The following is a 23,998-nucleotide window of genomic DNA, read 5'->3' as shown; positions in this document are numbered from 1 at the left end:
GTATGATGTTTCCTTTTCCTAGAATGTCTTTCTTTCCTTTGTTTGTTGCAGCCAAACTCCTACCACATCCAACAAACTCCTCATTTCTCATGTTTCAGTCAAATGCTTCCTCTCTGAAATCTCCACTGAGGATGGTTTGGATTCCTTTCCACGCTCTTTTCTCCACCAAGTAGCTCTGCCTACTCCAAAAGGCACAGTGCCACCCCCAAGCCTCACCCTTGCTTAGGTAAGCTCACTTCCCTCGCTTCACAGAAGGGGAAGCCTTACAGTCAGGGCTCAAGATAGTAATTATGTTGCTCTCACATCCTCCTGCCCTCCCGTCACCAGCAGTTTCTCTCTTCTGAGCTCCGGGAGTATTTGGTGCACACCTTTACTAGAAAACCTAATTTACGGCTTGCCAGTCTGTCCTCTTCTAGCCCAGCAGATCCACAGGTTAAGTGCCATGGTTGGCTCTGTGTCTCCAGTGCCTTGCCCGATTCTCAGCACACAGATGTTTAATAAATGTTTAAAGAAAACAATAATTCCAAAAGGACATGAGCAGAGTTGTATAAATAACTGTGAGCAACTAGAGTTTGCTTTATAAAATGTCATTAAATACACTATTCCACAACAGATCTACTGTCCTATGGGAGCTAAAATCATTTGCAGGGTTCAACTTAGAACTTTTTCAGGTCTATCTTCTGATATGAGATATTTTTCATCTTCTAATAACTCTTACCGATTAGCTCAAAGCCTTTAAAGGAAGGGAGGTCATATTTGGATAGAAATGGAAAAGTCTTTTTTAGGCAATATTTGTCTTCTCTTTGGCAAACATTTCATCACTGACTTGGTTTCAGAGGGGGTGAGGCGGGGGCAGTTGGAAGCCTGTGCTGGGGCTGCTGAAGGTCCCAGCAAGCCCTGAGTCACAGGCTTGCCTGAGCAGCCAAGGGCTGTGGCATCTCTCCACGAGGCAACGTCAGGGCGAATTGAAAAACTGAAGCAAGAGGCTTCACTGCATCTCTAGCCTCCCAGGCTTCAACTAGCTGAAGATAAAAAAAAAAAAAAAAAAAACTGAGATTATCGCCCTCTGGTGGCATACGTTTCTGGCTTCTTAACTGCTCAACTGTTTCGAAATACTCTGCCCACGCTAATTCGTTTTGGAGTCATCCAAAGTTTTGATGAGTACTTTGGAAAGATGTTTCCAGGGCAGTCCCTTAACCTCTTCCTAAATAACATTCGTTTTTTGCACCACATGGGTGCTTTGGTATTGGTAGACTAGACCAGACTTTCAGAAGGGGGAGCCACTCCTAGGATCTTGGTGGGTGCCCCTACTGGCCCACCCTGGGCCAGGGACAATGCAGCCTCAGGGCCTGAAATGATTGCATGAGAGGATTGTTTTACGGGTCTCAGTGAAATGGATGTCTCTTCACGAGTTCAAGGCTAGTCTTCCCCCCATGCTTTGGATCTCACACCCCCTGCCTCTTCAAGGATCTTTGCCTTATCAAACAGCTCCTGTCCCCCTTATCTTCAGACACTGCTTCCTCTGAAAATTCAGTTCAAATGTCAGTTACTTGAACAATCTTTCTTGCTTCTCCTCTCCCCTCCAAACCTTTCCTAAGCTTGATTAGATGCTCCTCCTACGATACCCTATCATACAGAACGCATTCCTCTGTTAGAGCATTTGTCACAATATGAAGCAAACCAGTCCCTGTTTGAGGGTGAAGATTTGATTTTGATTTCTGTATACTTGAACCTTATTAGAGCTTCTCGAAACAGGAGGTGAAAGTTCAATAAATGTGTGTGGAATATAATAACCATATTAATTATCTTATGAATCACATTTAAATTTTCTAATCCAGGTTCCTCATTTTATAGAAAATACACTGAAGTCCAGAGAAGTTGAATAACTTGCCTAAGGCCTCACAATCAGTCAGGGGAAGATGGAGGAGTACAATTTTGGACTCCTGACCAATCAGAGATCCCTGTTCCTCCTACCAGACCCTCCTGACATTCTGGGCACCCACAGCATTGCATATTTCCCACACTTGCGTAAAAAGGACACAATGCACGCCATATCCCTTTTATAATGTTTAGACTTTTTTAGTGTCTATGGCTTTGATAAAGTTTTTGTTGACAGAAAACTCCAAATCAAGAGACACGGACTATAATCACCCTTACGTGGGGCAGCCTGGTCTGGTGGAGAGTACTGAAGTCTGAGAACTGGGTGTTTTTCCAACAGATATTTAAGTTGTTAAGTGGATTAAAAAGATGACTAGGATACTGCAGACAATCCAGTAGAGGAGGTAAAGGCGTGGCCACAAACAAATGTAAGGCAGAATGTGATAAATCTTAAGAGAGCTAAGAACAAGAACGATGGATGTGCAAATGTGGAAGAAATCACTCAAACTTAGGGAAGTCAGGGAAGGTTCTGTAAAAGCTTCAGTGTGTGAGAACACAAAAGATGAGTAGGATTTTGATAGAAATGGATAAGGCCTTTCAGGTGGGAAGAGTAAAGCTTTAAGAAGGCTAAAATTTGTAAAGGAAATTATAAAGAATATCAATAAAAGTATCCATCCATCCATCAACCCATCCATCTATCTTCTATGTATTCCTGGAACAGCAAATGGCAGAGTGAGGAGCAAACCCTCCCCCCAAAAGGAATAAAATGGCCAAAATTTCTAGAAATTGAGCAAAGGCATACAACAAATCAAGAAGCATTTATTCAAGAGAAATTACTGACCCTCAGGTAAGAACAGTGTGGTGTTTTGCCTTGGACTGCTCCCACCCGCATCCAGCTCCATCAGCACGGCAGTTCTTCCAGGGCAGGACAAGCTGGGAGGGGATGACTTGATTCGGACCGGAGTGTGAAAAACTCCGTTCCCTTGGGCATTGTTAGAAAGACAAGCAATCTGAGTGGCACATGAATGCAAAAGGTCAATGCAGCTAGCCTGAGAATTTGGTTCTTACTGGGACCAGCAACAGATTGGCACACCAGCCAGAAATTTAACAGGGAGATACATCCATGGAATGAGACAACCAGTGTCAAACCTTGCCACATACCCTGGTTTGGAGGCTGCATGCAAGAGCAAGGCAGAGCACATGTTCAGGAGAGACCAGAGAGAGCCCTAGCTATCTGCGTACATTCCTGGCTGAATATGAGGCATTGGACACAGGCAGAAAACACACATGAAGGCCCAGAGTGAAGTAAGAGCTAGGGAAGACTTGTAAACTGCCCAGACTTTGCATGTGTTCCCCAACCTACACACAGATCTACTGGCAAAGGGTGGAAGCCCTCACTGGCTAAAGGTATTGGACTGCAACTTCTGACAAATCATTGGCTGACCACTGAGCTATGCTGACACAGCGGTGACTCCTCGGAAGCCAGATTTAAAAATATAAATAAGATTTAAAAAATACAAAACTGAACAGAGACATCAGTGGCATTCACCATAGGAAAGACAATCTCCATAGGAATAGTCCAGGGAAATCATTAACCAAACAAAAAAAAAACAGCAGTAGCAACAACCACCACCTCCCTGAGTGGAGGAAAGCCACTCGGAATCCAGAGTTGCTATAATAATTATTACCTAAAATGTCCAGTTTTCAATAAAAAATTACAAGATATGCAAAGAAACAGAGGAGTGACCTATTTTCAGGAAAAAAAAGCAGTCAGTAAATACTGTCTTTGTCCCTGATCTCCACCCAATTGATGCCAGTAGCACCACCCTCCAGTCATGACAATCAAAAATGTCTTCAGATGTGGGGCCGGCCCTGTGGTACAGTAGTTAAGTTCAGCATGCTCTGCTTCGGTGGCCTGGGTTTGCGGGTTTGGATCCTGGGCATGGACCTATACCACCTGTCAGCCATGCTGTGGAGGTGACCCACATATAAAGTGGAGGAAGATTGGCAAAGATGTTAGCTCAGGGCTAATCTTCCTCAGCAAATAAAAGAAAAAAAAATTGTCTTCAGACATTGCCAAATGTCTCCTGGGGGAGGTAGGGCAAAATCACCCCTGAGTTGACAATCACAGCCCTAAAGCTACAGTAATCAACATATTGTACTGCCATAAGGAAAGACACAGATCAATAGAACAAAATTAAGAACTTGAAAATAAAACCTTACATTTACAATCAATTGATATTTCACAAAGGTGCCAAAGCAATTTAATAGAGAAAGGACATTCTTGTGAATAAATAGTACTGGCATAATTAGATACCCACATGGCAAAAATGACTTTAGACCCTTACCGCACATAAGAAATTAACTCAAAATGAATCATAGACCTAAAAGTAAGAGCTAAAACTATAACACTTTTAGAAGAAAAGGCATGTCTAAAGTCTTTGTGACCTTGGAGTAGGCAAAAAAGGACAATCTATAAAAGAAAGTATTGATAAACTCACATTATCAAAATTAAAATATTTTGCATTTCAAAATACACCATTAAAAAGTGAAAAGACAAACTATAATCTTGGAGAAAATAAATACAAAATATATAAAGAACTCTTACAACTCAATAAGACCAACAATCCAATTTTTTATATGGGCAAAATATTTGAATAGACGTTTTACCAAAGTCATACGCATGGCTAATGGCACAGATGCTAACTTCATTAGTCATTAGGGAAGTGCAAATTAAAACCACACTGAGTTACAACTTCACACCCACTAGAATGGCCATAAAAAAGACAGCCAATAACAACTGTTGGTGTGGATGTGGAGAAACTGGTACTCTCATCCTTGTACATTGCTGGTGGGAATGTAAAAACAGTCTCTTTGGAAGACAGCATGATATTTCTTAAAAAGTTATACATAACTTTACCATATTACCCAGCAATTCCACTCTTAAGTACATACCCAAGAAAAATGAAAACATACGTCCACACAAAGACTTGTATGCAAATATTCATAACAGCAGTACTAATAATACCCAAAAAGTGGAAACAATCCAAATGTCTATCAATTGGTGAATGGATAAACAAAATATGGTATATTCACAAAATGAAATATTTTCAGCAATAAAAAGGAACAAACTCTTGATACTTGCTACAGCATAGATAAAGCTTGAAAACATTATGCTAGGTTAAAGAAGCCAGATACAAAAGACCCACATATGTATGATGTCATTTATATGAAATGTCCAGAAAAAGCAAATCAACAAAGACAAAGAGCAGATTAGTGGTTGCCAGGGCCTGGGACAGGAACGGAAATTGACTGCAAATGGGCATGCAGGATCTTTGTGGATCTTTGTGAGACGGTTGTACAACTCTATAAGATTACTAAACATCGCTGAAATTCCCACTTACCATGAGAAAGTTTTATTTTATGTAAATGTAAATAAAGCTGTTCATTTTTTAGAAAGTTAAACAAGCAAATAGCAAAAAATTAATTCTCATACCCTCACCAAAGATAACTGCTAACTTTAAGTGTAAGTTTTTTGCTGCGTTATGTGTTTTAACAAAAAGTGACTTTTACTATACAGTTTTTAAGCTGCTTGGTTCATATATATTATGAATATATTTGCATGTCATTAAACCGTTTTGTTATAACAACAAAAACCACACGAGTCTTATTTCAGAGAATCACAAATGATAAAACTGGAAAACCATCTTAAAGACCATTTAATGCCTTCATTTTACCCCCTTTTAGTTTCAACTTCCTTATATATAAAACAAGAAGGTAGAACCAGATGGTTTTCTTGGCTCTTTACTGCCCTGTTCTAATTGCCCTTCCCTTCTTTATATTAAATTTTTTTCTATTCCTTTAGGAATGATTATTCCATTCTGCTGCTAATGAAAATATTAAAAACAGCAGCTAAAGTTGTGAGCTTAGTTCAGGCCAGGCACATGGATTTTTGTCATTTAATTCTCCTAAAAATTCTGTATTATCCCCCTGTAACAGACAAGAAAATTGAGATTTTCTTGGGAGAAGGGGAGAAAGGTGAGTTAACGCTTAATGGTCACAGAGACTGTTTGGAATGATGTTTTGGAAATAGTGGTGATGGTTGCATAACATTGTTAATGTAATTATTAATACCACTGGAGTGTATACTTAAAAATGGTTAAAATAGCAAATTTTATCACAAAAAAAATTTTTTAAAAAGGAAATTTGTGTTAGGTCGGCCGACAAGGTACAGTGTCTCACCATCTGAACCAATACTATTTTTTTTACAGCTTTATTGAGATATAATTGGCATGACGGTACAAATTTAAGGTGTACAACATAATTTGATATACATATATATTGTGCAGTGATGACCATAATAAGGTTAGTTAACACATCCGTCACCTCACAGTTACCTTGTGTGTGTGGTAAGAACGTTGAAGACCTACTCTCTCACAAACTTTCAAGTATACAATACAGTGTTGTTAACTATAGTCACTATGCTGTACACTATATCCCCAGAACTTATCTCACAGATGACAGTTTGTAGCCTTTGACCAACATCTCCTCATTTCCCAGCCCCTGGCAATCACCAATCTACTCTCTGCTTCTATGATGAACCCATACTCTTAACATGAACGTCACGTGCATGTTGAAAATCTTTTGTAACTCGATGAAATAATGATGGAAATTTCAGGTATCTGGCGGAGAGGTCCAGATTTTGTCCTACTAGTCACTCAGAGATCCTTATTCTTTTATCTGGTCCTGTTTTAATTGCTTCCGAAAAGGTAAGTCCCCACTGATTTTGATACATCCACAACGTAAATTTCCTAGTTTAAATTTTTTATCAAGTTGACATCCACTCTGCCAGGAAGAATTAGACCTCAAGGATATAAATTGGCTCTTATTTCAGAGGGTTTACCACTACCTTATTTGATGCTCCATGAGTCAGAGTTTTAAATATCCTGTGCTTTTATAGTATCGATAGATTAAACCACTATCTATAGTCTAGCTGATCCTATCCTCAAGCTCCTTGGGCCTATTTTTGCCCAAGAATCACTTAAACAGGGTCAGGTCAGATTTTAATGTGACAGAATGAGATAAAGTGACTGAGGCAATTTTTAAGCCTGAAGATCTCAGAGGTTGGACTATAATACTGTAATATTACTAATAATAAATACTATGAAATCTTATAGTATTAAGTCACATAGGTCTATAGGTTTTCTTAAAATCAGATGGAATAAAAATTACCCTTTAAGCAAGCTCTTCATCTTTCTATAACATCAAAGAATATGAAGATTAGCTGAACCAAAAAGAAATACTCTCTGAATGTGGGAGACCACAGACTACCATTTACTGTAAAAACCAAAGTTGTTCTGTAAATAGAAAGAAGAATGAACTATGCTCTCATCAGTGGGTACAAATGAAGCACAAACAACAACTTTTCACTTAAAGAACATCTTTATTTTATCTTTAATATACAATATTACCTTTAATTTGTAAAAATTACACATGGAGAACATGACTGGAAATCAGGTCAGGAGTAGCCAGTGGGTACTGATTTAGGAGGTTATACTTACCCCACTCATTAGTTTAGGAAAAAATTATATCAGTGAATTTGAGACCACTGAGATTGAGGAATGGCATTTCAACTTCCAAATCCAGTAATTAAAACTGGAGATACTTTAACTAATCCAACAAAAAATAATTTCTAAATTTTCTAAAACATAATTTTTCCCAAGAAAGACAGAGCTTATCTCCATGGAGTTTTCTGGTATGCAATTTGCAGTAGAATTCTGTAGCATTCAAAAAGCTGCAAGACATTTGCAATTGTTGACAATCCTCTGCATATTAACACATATGCATGTGGGTTTATGTGTTTGTATATTCACACTGACATTCACACTGAGCTGAAGCCATCTGTACAGTGTGCTGGACCTAGAAACCTTGCTCATTTATAATGTGCTCCCTCTACCACTCTGAATACAGGCTTCCCCTCCTCTAGAATTTCCAAAAATAGTGAAATATCTGATAAACTTCCTAGTGAAAAATCTATTCTCTCAGGATGACTGGTGCATTGCAATGCATATACTAGTAATAGGTGTCATGTAATTTCATGAGTTCTGCTGGGCTCAAAGTTTAGGATTAGTTGTTAAACAGTTAAACAAGGTTGAGGTTGAGGGATGCTTTAATTTAAATATGATGTGTACTGACATTCTGAAATAATGCTACTGATTTGTAAAGGATTTGAGATATTACGCAAGAAAAGAAGAAGGGGAACTCTCCTTTAGGATGTATCTTTTCTTTGCACTTCTCAAATTTAGGCTATTCCAGAGGTAACAGGGGCGGCACCCTTCTGCAGTCTAAAAAAGAACCAGTGGCTGCCAAATGGCAAATGAGGCACATAACCCATTCTCTGTTGCTTAAAAATTTTCAAGAGATTGATTTCTACAGCACAAAGGTCAGAAATTCTATCATATTCTTGTTGCAGGACCCTAAAAGTACTCAAGTGGAGGAATTTTTGCAGTTCCAGTAATCCAGAGTCCTGGTCCAAAGGTCAATGAGCAGGCAGAACTTAGAGAGAATATTCTGACACCACAGAGACTCTTTCTTTTACATGGGGACTCTAGAATTGTGGCATTAAATGACAAGGCAAGTATATTGGCTGATAGCACATCCTAAGAACAAAAAATCTGCCTCTTTCATGATAATCACATCATATTGAAACCTGAACAGACTCCAGAAGAGTATATCTATTTTCAAGACAACAAAATATATAGCTTTAGGTTACACAAATACATACAATCATACACACATCTTTTTGCTTTAAAGATGAATTATGCGACTGAAAACAGAAGAAAAGATGCAAATCAAAAATTACAGGGTCTTAACACAAAGTAAACTTGGGATCAAGGATTAACAGCTACGAGCCATGGGCCAAATCCAGCCCTCAGTGTTTTTGCAAATCAAGTTTTATTGGGACACAGCTACACCCCTTCATTTACATATTGTCGATACCTGCTTTCACGCTTCAACAGCAGAACTGAACACTAGAGATAGAGACTGTATGGCTCACAAAGCCTAAAACATTCATTATGTGGCCGTTTACAGCAAAGCTTGCTGACCATCATAGATCAAAAAGAACATCTCCATCATGATCTGAATGAGCTAAAGTAACAGAAAATCATCTTCACCAATGTTCTTGAACCAGAATAAGTGCATTAAAATATCTCCAGATCATATTTGGTTACTTGAATATTCTGCTTAGAATTTGTGCAGCCAAAACCAGTTAACAATTGTTTGTTAATTAACAAACCCAGACAGTATAAAAAATCTGTGTATTATTTATGTATATACCTACATAAAGAGTGGATAAGATACGAGCTAGCCAATTTGAGGGTAAGGAAACCTAAAGAAAAGAACTCAAAATACTATCACTAGGAACTGTTATTTGGAACTTAGAAATATTTTAGTATATTTTTCTTTATATTTAACAGCATGGAACCACTGGTAGGACCCACAGCAGGGCAACACCAATTTAAAACTGCAAGTTTTACTCATGAATTATGTGACAAAATTTTTTGAATATAAAATAACCAGTGCTTCTATAAACCATTAATTTTTAATTATGTAATTAAAGTGATATAGCAAAATAAGAATGTCTTTATTTCTAAAGTAAATATTTTAGTCAAAGTTGCATCAGAAATCAAGTATTTCTTTGACATTTACGAAGAGACTTTAGTTAACTAGAATTATAGCTGTTAGTATTACATAATAACACAGTTTAAAATATATTATAAACCATTTCTTTTCCTCTTTAATTTAAATGAAATATAAAATTAAGGATTTTGTAATGTGGAAAGCATTTAAAATGGTATGAACTACTTTTATACAGAAAATGCCACTTGAATCACAAAATGTTCTAGTGCTTGAAAGCACCTCGCACAATGCTTGGCACACGGTAGGTACTCCACATTTGTTCATTCATTCTCTCATTCACTCACGCATTCATTCAAAGAAATCCAGGCTTAAGGAGAGACTGCATAACGAGCATGGCAAGCACAATCTTTTATCAACAAGTTTGTAGTGTTGACAAAGACTACAATGGACAGTGTTGGCAATGGACAGTGGAGATGAGCAGCTCATCAAAATTTCAATCTCCGTGGGTTGCCCTAGACGACATTATAGAGAATCAGGGTTAATATTCCACAAAAGGAATACATTCTTTCAATACCCAGGTTTTACTTTTACATATAAACATCCGGTCAAAGACAGGAACACGTTGGTGTCAGAGAGACATAAAACAGCATATATGTGCAACTCACCAGAAAGTAAGAACTCTTTGACTAGGGACTTATTTTTCAGCACTGAGACTTCTTTTTGGTTAGGGCCACATTGTCTTGGTTCTAACTTATACTGGTTTGAACCAAAAAGTGTGATTCTAAAATTCTAAGAGATAAACAAATGTAGAAGTTAGAGAGGCATTCAACATCTCTCTTTTTTCTTTTATGTACCAACTGATCTATCTATTCTGCACATTTGTGTCAAAGGCAAAAAGTGAGGTGTCAGCTCTTTGAAGAGGCACCTGGAAAGAAGCATTTCTAGGCTCTTTGCAGAAGGTCTTATAAATGTAATGAGTATTTAACCTGAGTATTAAAGTCTACAAAATGCAAAGGACTGTAAAGGACAGAAGAAAGTAAAGAATATTCTTGGAGATTAAGCAGAATATAGGACAAGGATTGATCTTGGAGGAAACAATTTTAAAAATCTGTAACAAAAATACTTTCTCTGCATGTATTGAGATGATCACGTGATTTTTATTCTTCATTTTATTAATGTGGTGTATCATGTTGATTGATTTGCGAATGTTGAACCAGCCCTGCATCCCTGGAATAAATCCCACCTCATCATGGTGTATAATCTTTTTAACGTATTGTTGTACGCGTGTAACAAAAATAAAACATGACACTGGCAAGTCATTTGTAGCTGACTTTAATTGCCTTTGGTATTCAGAGAAGAAAAAAAATGGAAGCATTGTTATAAGCTCTAGTCTTCTCATCATCACAAGGAAGGTAGGGGGTGATGAAAAAGACCCTTCCGCTGTCCCTCTCAAATTCTTTTCTTGTACCGGAAGTAGCCGTGCTTGCACACTCCTCCGCTTCTCTTAAGCTCCAGTCACCCGAGAAATACAAAGAGAGCACTTGGGCTGGGAGTTCTGTCTTCTCATTCCTTGAGAAGTTCCTGGGCAACCAGGTAGGCCCCTTCACTCTGCCTTCTTCTAAACAAAGTGAGAGAAGGTTTGCTGCCATCTACACAGCTGCTCTGGGTCATTGCCAAGTCCAGTTTTTCACTTTTTTTAGTGACTCATAAGTGGGCTTGTGCTATTTTTAGGATAAAAATGAGGGCAAACTTTTTTTGAGAAGCAAATACTTTCCCTTTCTCTTCTACAGTTACAGTCATCTACCTTTCTCATGTAAAAATTTTAATTTTTCAAGTAGTAAAAGATATTACAGTTTCAAAATATGTGCTAAACTTTAACTCTTAAAAACTTAAATAATGCAACTGGCTCTTCATCCTTGTCTTCTATGTATACTGAAAAATCTTGGGGTGGGTATCATTTATGGATCACTTGGTAAACTGTGAGGATTGTTTGACTATTTGTGATATAAGATGATTACCCTTAGAAAATATTTAATTATATTAATTTATTAAATCTTTTCCCAATTTAAATCTACTACATGCTAATAAGAGATTAAAAAGAAAAGCTATCAAAAAATGAAATAAGCCTTCAGAATTCCAAGATGGGCTTCTTGCACAAACACTGTTTCATGAAATCTTCAAATTCAGAGTAAATATTAAACTAATTATTACTCCCAACTTTTATTGTCAATGCAAGCTGTTTTGGATTAAATGTCAAGAAGAAAAAAGTGTCTTGCACTGTGACATAAATTTAAGGGACATAAAATTTATAAGCTTTAGATATTTATCTTACAATATAGTTCTTGATAAACTTTAAGTTCTTCCCCCAAAATATAAAGAAATAGTAATTTCTTTAAAAAGAAATATCATTGCAAAATCTATTGATGGTAAGAGAAAATCCCTTGGATATATCCCAAATTTTGTGTAATATAATTAATTACATGATGCTTTTATCAGCAAAAATTATTTTGAAGCTATTCTAATTAATTCTTTGGATTCCTCTAAATATCCTTGGAGAAAGTAAAAGTTGAATTTATTTTTTACATAAAACATTTGTGAAAAGCTCACTTATCTGATGAGATAATAAATAAAGGATCCCTTGTACCCACTCCAGATAGAATATTTAAGGAAGTTTCACTATATTTTGTTTTTGATTTAAAAAGTTGTGAACGTAACCTGACTCATCAAGGTAAATTCAGAGCTGCAAAACAGTATAACGAGTTTTGCCAAGCCATATAAATAAAGTCGTAAGTTGAAGGATTCTACTAAGTTTATAATGAGGTTAAAAATGGATAAAATCTACTTGGTAGATTTGCTGGTTTGGGAAAATAATCTCTTACCAACAAAACCAAGGCTTTCTCTTAGAACAGGTTTCAAGGCAACAAACTGCAGCATTTTCCCCACTTTTTATCATGCTACCAACATTAGACTGAACAACATGCACAAAATCCCAAACCCACGGTCTAAGCAGTGGTTATGATAAATAGCAGTTTCAATGATTCTATATGGAGACAAAGACTTGAAGAGTATTCTTTGTGAGATCATGCCCTCAGAGAAAATTAAATTTAACCAAGAAATTTCAGTGGAATGGATTGGGATTTGAAACGGTTGCCAGTCTGGTCATCCATTGGGGAACTGGAAAATTCAGAAAGGGACAGGTACTTCTGCTTCTTTTTCGACTCTTCCTGCTGCTGATGCAGTTATACTGTTCTTCTGTTCTTGTTTATTTTCGTTCATTCCATTATTAAAAAATGGAGAAAAAAGGGATAAACAACGAGTAAATATTTGATTTGAAAGCTGCTCCACTTGGGGTGGAAACAGACATATAACTGGTTCCAAAGCCATCTCTAACTCCTGCAAGATGCTCCATATTCTTGGCTTATTCTTAGGAAGTCTAGCCTCCAGATTCCAGGAATCTAAAAACAATATAGTAGTAACAGGCATAATTTCTCATGTGACCATCTCATTAAGAATCAAAGCACATCAGGTCTCTGTCCTACACATACCAGAATATGTTTTGGTCAGGTATAAAATGGAATCATTTCAAAGTTGAGATATCTACAAGTTGAAAAGTCTCGTGGGGAACAGTCATGTTTCACCCTGCCATGCTGACTTAAGAGGTCCAGGTTTTCAAAAGTCCCCTCTCCAGACTCATTTCTGTAGTGGTCCATGTAAACAAAACACAGGTGAGAATGGTCTTTCTGGAGCTGCTTTCATCGAACAGCAGGATTTCCTGAAAGTGTGGTGTTGGCTAGATGTAACACTGGTAGAGGATGAGCCTCTGTATTAAACACCCAGTGGTCTAAAGGTAAAAGGTCATCACCGGAGAACAGCAGATACAAATATCTGAAAATAAAAGGGAGAAAAATGAGTTTCAATTAGGATTCAACAAGAAGATCAAGCAATCTCAGTTACAATGGCAGAGAAAACCAATAAACTGTTTTGAGCAGCTTTGATGAAAAACACATCAGAGAATGAACCTCAGTCACTCAAATGATCTAAAACACAAAAATGATGTGTTCCAGAATAGTGCATAAGAAAATCTATTAAGATGCACAACTAGATCTCTCAAATAAGACAGTTAAAAAACAATTCCACACACCTGTCTGAAGCACAGAAAACAACAATGCTGTAAAATGGCATAAAACAAACCACTTCATAACTTTTCAGACATTCTTTTAAAAATCACATATATCAATCATATGTTTTGGCAGCTTACAGAGCTCACAGTATAACTAGATATTAATTGATTAACTCACATTTATTTATTTACCGAAGGAAATAAGTAAAGTACATTATTTGGACATAGCAAGGACTTTTACATATTCCTAATACATGAGTAGTTTTTGCAGTTCTTGGAGAAGGTACTGCAAACTGTTAAATAAAGGTTTCAGAAACATTATGGATTCACAGGAGGATTAATAATTTATTAATTGCTCTTAATATGTAATAGCATTGTTTATACGAAGGCAAGGATTCCTGACCTCTCCACGAACACTGCAAGCCACAGTGGTCACTTAGAAATTAAAAATGACAGCGTTAACACACATAATGATTCTTATCTATAATGTTGGGCAAATTCTAATCTGAATTCTATTAGGGGGTCCTCAAAGTGAACATAAAAAAGCAACTAGACAGAGTCAGGAAATCCGGGTTCTAACTCTTGATTTTTAGCAATAACTAGCTGGGCCTTACTAGACTTCAGTGAAGAATACCTTTACAGTGTTTTAGCTAAATTTTCTTTATTTTAAAAACAGGCACATTAATATCTTGACTGATTACTGTTATAGTTCTGGATGACAGAGTAATGGAGATTGCATATCAACTTTATAACTGATAAAGCTGAAATGGAGAGTAACAGGGCTTCCAGTCACTCCTTGACCCTAGACCTTGGCACCTGCTCGACTCTGATTTATTTACCAGACTACAGAGAAGTCAGAACTGAATAAACAGACTTGGTTGGACATCGTAAGAGACTCTGCTGGGTCTGCTTACTGTATGGATACCAGAAGCACAAGCTCTTGGTGTTCTGAGCACAAACGTGTCCAGGAGAGCTATGTTCGGTGCACTTCCAGGTCTCTTGGTTAAATGTGGGGTAATGAGTCAGGCTCACTCTAACCTCATCACTTCTTGAGAGAGGAGTGAGAGAAGGAATAGAGAGAGAAAATGCAAGAGTTTCCTGAAAAACGACTCCTTTCTATGGAGGATGCTATGGAAGTACCCCATGTAAACACAAATATTATAAAAATCAGTAAGATAATGAATGTGAAAGTTTTAGATAACAAAAAGTGATATTATTTTTAAACCATGATTTAAGAAAAGGATCTTAATTAGGGCCAGCCCCGTGGCATAGTGGTTAAGTCTGGTGCCCTCCACTTCAGCAGCCCAGGTTTGCAGGTTCAGATCCCTGGCATAGACCTACACCACTCATCAAGCCATGCTGTGGCAGTGACTCACATACAAAATAGAGGAAGACTGGCACACATGTTAGCGCAGGGCTAATCTTTCTCATGCAAAAAAAGTAAAGAGGAAGATTGGCAACAGATGTTAGCTCAGAGTGAATCTTCTTCACCAAAAAAAAAAAAGAATCTTAATTAAAAACTACTAGCGTGGGTCGAATAGTGCCCCCTCCCCCCATTCATGTCCACCTGGAGCCTCAGAATGTGACCTTATTTAAATAGGGTCTCAGGAGATGTAATTAGTCAAAGATCTTGAGATGAAATCATCTTGGTTTTAGCGTGGACCCTAAATCCAATGACTTGTATCTTTAACAAGAGAAAGGAGAGGGAGATTTGAACTCAGAGATACACAAGGAAGAAGGTCATGTGAAGAGGCAGATTGAAATTATGCTGCCACAAGTCAAGGAACACCTTCAGAGAGAACTCACTTCAGACTTCTGGCCTCCAGAACTGTGAGAGAATAAATTTCTGTTATGCCACCAAGTTTGTGGTAATTTGTTATGGCAGCCCTAGGAAACTAACACAACTTCCATCTTTACCCTCTAGGATACCCCTGGACCTTAGCACTGCTGCTTGGTCCCAGGGGTTTGGAACAAGACTGACCACTTCTTGGAGAGTCAAATATACATATATTTAAAAATTTATAACAAAATCAATGTTTGAAATTAAAGTAATATAGCTAAACAATGCATTTTAACTTTGGATTACACACTCAGAAGAGGATGTCAAGGACAGTACACTATTACTGATTTAAATTTAAGATTTTTAATCTGGATTTCAAAAATAGAACTATTGGAGAAGTGTGACCTTTGCTGTGAAAGTTGAGAAAACTCTACAATCTAAATTAGCTATCAGACTACTAGATATTTTTTCCTCTAATAAGGATTTTTTTAAAACTATAGCTCAATTTAGAGATAACATAACAAATGGCACTGACAAAAGCCTGTAGGTATATAAAAAGGTGCTGTTAAAGTACTTCAGTTTTACTGAATGTCTTGCTTACTTTTTAGAGCTATTTTTAAGTGTTGTTTACATACATCTCTTCTATCTTCTCTTATCTAAAGACAAGACACTCAGAGGAGGTGGTGGTGGCAGAATTCATCTCAACATAAGTGTTGGTGGTAACCAAACAGGAAAGTTTTACAGAAAGAAAAGTCAACCAAATCTGGGAGAAACATTTAAGTGTCTACAGAGAAACAGTAAGGCTAAAAGAACCAACCAGCAGGTTGATGTGTTCTTACTCAATCCTTTACGCTTATTTGTCAAATGAGCATCAATGAGTCTTTCTTCTTTTTCACAGCTGCCAACGGCAATGTCCAGTGCATTATGGATAGACGTTACTACTCTAAAGAGGCTTGTATTAGGAACTGAGTAACTCATAAGAATACCTTAGATTGGTTGAAAAATAATTTACTTAAAACTTCTATTTCATTTATACTGCTAATGTTTAAGTAATGTCTTTGAAACAGACTGGTTAGAAAGCAAATTAAATTGAAGATAGTGGAAAACTGCATTCTAAAAGATGATACATTAAAACATACAATTATTAATCTCTCCAAAAGATCTGCCCCTCTCTGCCCTTCCCCATATCATTTCTCAAATCTTAAAGTTGATTTTGGGGGTAGAGGCAGGGAAGAAAAAATATTGAAACAAATGTGAGTATATTTTGGATTCAAATGCAAAACATACTTGCATTTTTTACAGATAAACTGAAGAGGGCAGACATTTCTGGTATGCTGCAACGGTTTAGGCTTTCTCCTGAGATATAAGGCAGCTGGGGGGAATTCATTTCCCTCTGCCTTTAGGGGTTGGATAAATTAGGATGATTTTGCCTATAGGATACAGGATACCTCAACTACAGAGGTAACGAATGTTAGTTAATTCAGCAGTAAAACACTGTCAGAGCGCTGGGTTTTGTAAAAGTTAATAAAAAATATATTTTTCCTGGTGCCAAAAAACCTTATCCCTTTCCCTTTTCTTAGATTATTGCTTCGAGAAAACTTGTAATTGTCCCTTTGATATATATGTAAATCTTTTTAAAAGCTAAATAAACCTCTTGCCAGCTTTACAATCCAGAAATGTTTTTCTTAAAGGCCTAGGAGCCACGTCTTTGAAATGTAAACACCGAGGAAGATAGCCACCGCCCCCCCCGCACCCCCCCCCACCGTCACTGTGGGAGGTTAGTTTAGGTGCCTTTCTCTAAACTGTAACTACCTCCTTGTCATAAAGATAGAAGTATTACTTTTCCTTTGGATAAAAGCAATTAATTAACACAAGTGGCCACCCCAATTACCACGTGAATTTAGAATGAACTATGTATAGCAAATGGTGCTGTCGAGAAAGTACTCTTACAGAAGGATAAGATCATTTATGTTGAGAACACGTACCTAATGGATTGCATCTGCCTGGTTATACAGAAAGGTGAGATTTCTTTCTGTCTTTGCAATCTGTCTGTGATTTGTAGTCTGGTTTAATGCTTACTCAATGATAAAAATATTTTCTTTCTCTGCTACATTTGTGGAGAGGATTTTTTGGGTTGGCAGGAGATTTTGTTTTTAATTTTTTCCCCAGTAATCAGGATCTCGTGATTTTCTTGACTTTCTCCTTAGAATTATAAGATGCTCCATGCCTTACATTTCCACACAAAAAGTCCCAAGTTAGAAAGTAAAAGGAGCCATCCCATCTCTTCAGGTGTGGGTCTATTTTGACATTCTAATAGGTGTGTAGTGTATCTCATTGTAGTTTTAATTTCTACTAATGATGTGGAGCATTTTTTCATGAGCTTATTTGTCATCCTTATATCTTGGGTGAAGTGTATGTTCAATTCTTGCTTGGTTTTAACCTGGGTTATACATTATCTTATTGTTGAAGTATTATTTGAGAATTTATTATATATCCCAGATGTAAGTCCCTTATCAGATGTATAATTGGCCAAGATTTTATCCCAGTCTGTGGCTTGTCTTTTCATCATTTCATTTTCTTTCATTCTCTTTCAAAAGAGCAGATGTTTTTAATTTTTAGACCAATTGATCAATTCCTTCTTTTATGGATTGTTTTTGATGTAATATCCAAGAAAACTTTGCCTAAGCCCAAGGTCACAAAAATCCTCTCCTATGTTTTCTACTAAAAGTTGTATATTTTGGGTTTTAAATTTAGGTCTATGATGTTTTTTGAGTTGATTTTTGTGTATGCACACAGAAATCCAATTACTTCAGCACCTTTTGTTGAAAAGCCTATCTTTTCTCATTGCACTGCCTTTGTACCTGTGTCAAAAATCAGTTGTCCATATATATATAGGGTTTTCCCCACTGAACCCCTCTATTCTGTTCCATTGATATATCTGTCTATAATTATACCAATACCATAGTGTTTTGATTATTAGAACTTTATAATAAGTTTTGAAATCAGGTAGTGTTAGGCTTTCAACTTTGTTCTTTTTCAAACTAGTTTTGGTTATTCTAGGTTCTTTGCATTTCCATATGAAATTCAGAAACAGCTTATTAATTTCTACAAAAAAGCCTCTGGGATTTTGACTGGGATTGTATTGAATCTATATATCAAACTGGGGAGAACTGACAATACTGTGTTTTCAGAACTATAAACAAAGCGAATCTCTCCATTTATTTAAGTCTTTAATTTCTCTCAGAAATGATTTTTAGTTTTCAGCGTACAGGTCTTTTATGTGCTTTGTCAAGATTTATTCCTAAATATTTCATATCTTTATGCTATTTGTGTAAGTGATATTTTTTAGTTTCGATTTCTGATTGTTCATTGCTAGTATATACAATTGATTTTTATATATTAATCTTGTATCTGCCATCCTGTAAATTCACTTATTAGTTCTAGTAACTTTTTGGTAAACTCCATAGGATTTTCTACATTGAAGACCACATCTTCTATGACAAAAGATAGTTTTACTTCTTCCTTTCTAGTCTGGATGTCTTTTATTTATTTTTCTTAACTGACTGCACAGGCTAGAACCTCCGTTATGAGGCTAAACAGAAGTAAAGAGAACAGACATCCTTGTCTCGGTCCTATCTTAGGAGGAACGCATTCAGTCTTTCAGTATGATGCTAGCTGGAGGTTTTTCACAGATGCCCTTTACCAGTTGGAAGTTCCTTTCTATTCTTAGTTCGCTAAGAGTTTTACCAGCAATGGATGTTGGATTTTGTCAAATTATTTTTCTGTTTATTGACGTGACCATACTTTTTTTTTTTTTCCCAGTTCACTGATTGATTCTCAAATGTTAAATCAAACCTCCATACCTTGGATAAACTATTATCTATTTAATGATAGATCTGATTTGCTAAAATCTTGTTTTAGCTATTTTATATCTACGTTCATGAGGGATATTAGTCTTGTTTCCAATGAGAAATCTGATGTCATTCTTATATCTGCTCCTTTTTGCCTTATTTGTGTTTTTCCTCTGGTTGCTTTTAACATCATCTCCTTTATCACTGGTTTTGAGCAATTTGATGATAACGTGCCTCGGTAAAGTATTCTTCATGTCTTTTGTCCTTAAAGTTTGTTCAGCATCTTGGATCTGTCGGTATAGAGTTTACATCAAGTCTGGAAAGATTTTGGCCAATACTGTTTTTCATCCATCCCTCTGTCCTCTCCTTTAGAGACTGCAACTTCATGTATTTTAAGTCACTTGCAGTTGTTACACAGCTCATGGATGCTCTTTTCATTTTTGTAAGGTTCTGTTTTTGCTCTTGTTTCATTTTGATTCCTATTGCAATGTCTTCAAGTTTACTGAATATCTTCGATAATAGTCTGCTATTAATCCTATATGGTATATTTTTCAACTCAGATATTGTAGTTTTCCTTTCTCGAAGTTTGATCTGAGTTTTTATATATTCCATGTCTCCACTTAACTTTTTGAATACAGAATACAGTTATAATAACCGTTTTAATGTCATCAGCTAATTCTAACAACTATATGAGTTAGTTTCAATTGATTATTCTCATTATTGGTCATGTTCTCCTGCCTCTTTGCATACATGGATGCCAGACATTGTGAATTTTACCTTGTTGGTTGCTGGATATTTTTGTATTCCTATAAATCCCGAGTTTTGTTCAGGAATATAGATAAGTTACTTGGAAACAGTTTGAGCCTTTCAGGTCTTGCTTTTATGATTTGCTATGTGGACCCAAAGCAGTAGATTATTCCCCATTACTGAAGCACACTTTCCTGGGTACTCTACTCAGTGCCCCATGAATTATGAGTTTTTTCAGTCAGGCTGCTGGGAATAGCCACTATTCCTGGCCCTGTGTGATCACCATAAACTGTTCCCTCTAATCCCTCACAGATGATTCTTCCCCTCAACTCAGGTAACTTCTTCACTCTGCTGAACTCCAGGGGGTTCTCCTGGGTTCTCTCTGTGTGGCTCTCTCCTCTCTAGTACTCTCCTGTGAAACTAGCTATCTTGGTTTCCTTGGACTCACGCCCCATCTTCTCAGGGAGTCTGCTGCACTCTGCCCCAGGTCCCCTTCCCTGTGCTATGGCGTGGAAACTCTGCCAAGACAGTGGGCTGGGGCAAACATATGGCTCACCTGGTTTGTTTCCCATCTCTTAGACGTCACAGTCCTTCATTGCCTCCTGTCCAGTATTTTGAAAACCACTGTTTCCTACAGAGTTTATCTGTTTGTTTCAGATGGAAGGGTAAATCTGATCCTTGTTAGTCCATCATGGAGGAAGCAAAAGTCCTACTCTTCCATTTTGAGATACTTTGTCAAACGATTTGCTGAATACCATGTAACTATGTTCATGGAATCCCTTATCCTCTGTCTATTATTAACCCAATTCAAAAAGAACATTAGAGTTGGTCCAGCAAGAACTTGTTCTGTGGAACACCTGGCTCTTCATGATCACTAATTCTTCTCTAAAGTCTTCATACCATGACTTCCAGAATTTTATGAAAATGGACATTAAATTCATCTATCTTTATTTTTCTCATTCCCTTCTTTAAAATTATATATCTATTCTGTTGTGTTTCTCTCCATCTTTCCTGAAAGAATATTAATATTGATTACAAAATCACATTTGTAGTAGTATCTTGATATGTAATTTCTTTGGATCCTTCCAATCATTTAAAATAACAAGTTATTTTTCATCCTTGAGGTCTCTAGTTTCCTCTCAGCCATATTTGTTTTCCTTTAATTACATCCCACATATAAGCTACAGGAGTTGGAGGAGGGGTTTGGAGTTAAAGTGTACATGCTTTGCATTTTATCTTATGATTCCCTCTTTAGCACGCCATGGCTTCTCTGATTTTTTATTGCAGTAAAAAACACATAACACAAAATTTACCATCTTAACCATTTGTAAGTTCAGTAGTGTTAAGTATATGCACACTGCTGTGAAACAGATGTCCAGAACTTTTTCATCTTGCAAAACTGAAACTCAGTACTCTTTAAACAACTCCCTTTTTCCCCCATCCCTAGCCCCTGGTAATCACCTTCTACTCTCTGTTTCTATTAATTTGATTATAGAAACTTCATTTAAGTGGAATCATACAGTATTTATCTTTTTGTGACTGGCTTATTTCACCTAACATAATATTCTGAAAGTTCATCCATATTGTTGCTTCCTTGATTTTGATTCTACAATCCTATCTCCCATTAATTCTAGTGAATATTCTTCAGTTTCATTCTCTTACTGTCTTTTTTTCAAGAAAGGTAGTAGCATTTCTTTCTCATGAAACCTTTCCATGAAATGATTATCTGCTTTAACCTCACCTATTAACATCTTCTGTATCATTTAGCATCATTTCAATCTTTCTTCATGACTACTCTAGCCCATATCCAAGTCCCATCTCTGAATTTCTAAAACATTTATATTCTATTTAGCACTTGACTATATACACTTTGTATTTTTACTGAATTTTCCCATGGCCAAGAAAGAGATTTCTTAACCAGACTGTAAACTCCTCATGGGTAGAGTATATGTTTCATACACTTTAATCTTCAAATAGCACAATTCTGAGAAGAGAGCAGTTACTTAATAAATACGTATTGATTTGACTTAGTTTGAAAATCAGCTTTCAGGGATAAGTGAGCAGAGAATAGCAGAGAACAGGAGACTTGATGCTACTTTTCTCAGCTTGCTGAAAAAACAGTCCTTCTCTCATGGTAGGAGGTTAACTTTAGGATCCAGTTACAGACAAGACAAAAGATGAAAGATAACTGGAAGGGAACAGCGGCTTTGTTTTTCAGTATTCCTTCTTGAATTATTTTTTCCTTGTCTAAGAATCCTCACCACAATGATCTCATTGACTCCTCCCTCTCCCAAAAACATTCCTTATACATTTTTGCTTATAAACTTAAAAGTCATACTATTCTTAATGCTTTGTTGACAAATCATTCTCAGAACTGTCTTTGAACCTACTTCAAAACCTTGTTCATTAGGGAACTAGCTTTCATAATCTGATAGCTGGCTAACTGTGCATTCGTTTATACTGAGAATAACTTTACAGGCAAATGAAGATTACAGTAGCTATAAAAAGGAGAACTAGAACTACTAGAGGATATGGCAACAACATCAGCAACAACATCTGTCCTAGATAACAATTTACTAGCTTTTTTCCCCTTTCCCCCCTGCCCTAATATTTTATTATAAAACTTTCAAACGTACAGAAACTTTGAAAGAATTTTACAGTGCAATCCACATATGCTTACCTCCTAGACGCTACTATTAACATTTTGGTGTATTTCTTTATCACAAATCTATTACTCTATTCATGGATTACTAGCTTTCTGTATAGTACTAAAATAGTCCCCTTTGAAAAAGCAGCTAACTAGCAAACCTAGCTAAATATCAAGAAAAACTCGCTTAGTAAATTGTTTGCAAAGGGAGAACTAGAAGTCTCATTGAAATTTTTTAAAAACCAGGACAAACTTAGAACAATAAACTTCAGGCAACAATATTTGCTTGAGTTTTGAGAGGAAGATTGTTGCTACAAATTTTAGCTCCTACAATTCTATCTTTGCTATCTCTGTTTTAAGAAGCACCAAGATTAAAAACATTTAGAATTTTATTTAATAATAGTAAGCTATTTGATAATAATTATTTACTTGAAAATAGCAACTTAGATAACATTAGTTACTTTTAAGGGAAGAATTTAAAAATTCCTAGAAAGAAAATATTAAGAGCAAGATATTTATGTGTAGTCAAATGGTAAACAAATTCCTTTTTTTCCTCTGATTTCTTTCAAAAGTATATGACTAATGGACCATCAAAAAGTGAATGGATAAACAAAATGTGGTATATCCACACAACAATAGAAAGGAATGAACTACCGATACATGCAAAAACATCAATTAATCTAAAAAATATGCTGAAAAAAATGACAGACAAAAAAATAAATGTATACTGCATGTTTCCAGTTATATGAAATTTTAGAACAGGCAAATCTAAGGTGACAGAAAGCAGCTATGTCTTGGGGCTGGTGCAGAACTCACTGCAAGACTAGGACGGAAATGTTCCATATTAACTGGGGTGGTAGTTACCCAAGCTTATATATTTGCCAAAATACAATGAACTGTACATTTAAAATACTTCAATAAAGCTGATTTTTAAAGTTAAAAAAAAAAAAGGACTAATGGAAAAGGAAAGTAACCTTATTATGTATTATAGCTATGTAAGTACAATTTGGGTTGTAGCTCCCTCTACTGTGGCAAAAAAAATTGGCAAGGCTACTTCAAAGTACACAGTTTGAAACAAAAAATGAAATTCACTGTGTGTGTGTGTGTGTGTGTGTGTGTGTGTTCCCTAGTGTCTAATATTTGCATTGCACCGTGACACTATGACAGGTGCTACAAGGGATCAAAATACGTGGAGACCATAGTTCTAGTCCTTCAGTATACCATTTGAGGAGACTGGACTACATAAATATAGCAGTTAAGCAATGATTTGTCCACCTGATCTCATGGTGTACTAGCTATTACTTGTCAGCATAGGTAATTCCTTGATCCCTAAT

At 36.4% G+C, this 23,998-nt stretch overlaps 1 protein-coding gene across 1 annotated transcript in view; it reads right to left on the bottom strand.

Annotated features, from left to right (window-relative positions):
• Positions 1–10,835: 10,835 nt before the first annotated feature.
• The window catches only part of MAN1A2 (mannosidase alpha class 1A member 2), a 175,653-nt gene continuing 162,490 nt past the window's right edge, over positions 10,836–23,998 (bottom strand). Inside the window, exon 13 of the mRNA XM_058538907.1 lies at positions 10,836–13,404. Within this exon, the coding sequence (XP_058394890.1) occupies positions 13,272–13,404 (133 nt within the window). The 3' untranslated portion in view covers positions 10,836–13,271. The remainder of the gene's footprint in view (positions 13,405–23,998) is intronic.

The sequence above is a fragment of the Diceros bicornis genome, chromosome 4 (genome assembly GCF_020826845.1).
Source record: "Diceros bicornis minor isolate mBicDic1 chromosome 4, mDicBic1.mat.cur, whole genome shotgun sequence".
NCBI classification, from domain to species: Eukaryota; Metazoa; Chordata; class Mammalia; order Perissodactyla; family Rhinocerotidae; genus Diceros; species Diceros bicornis.
The sequence above is the reverse complement of the archived record's forward strand: the minus strand, read 5'-3'. Positions and strand labels throughout refer to the sequence as shown.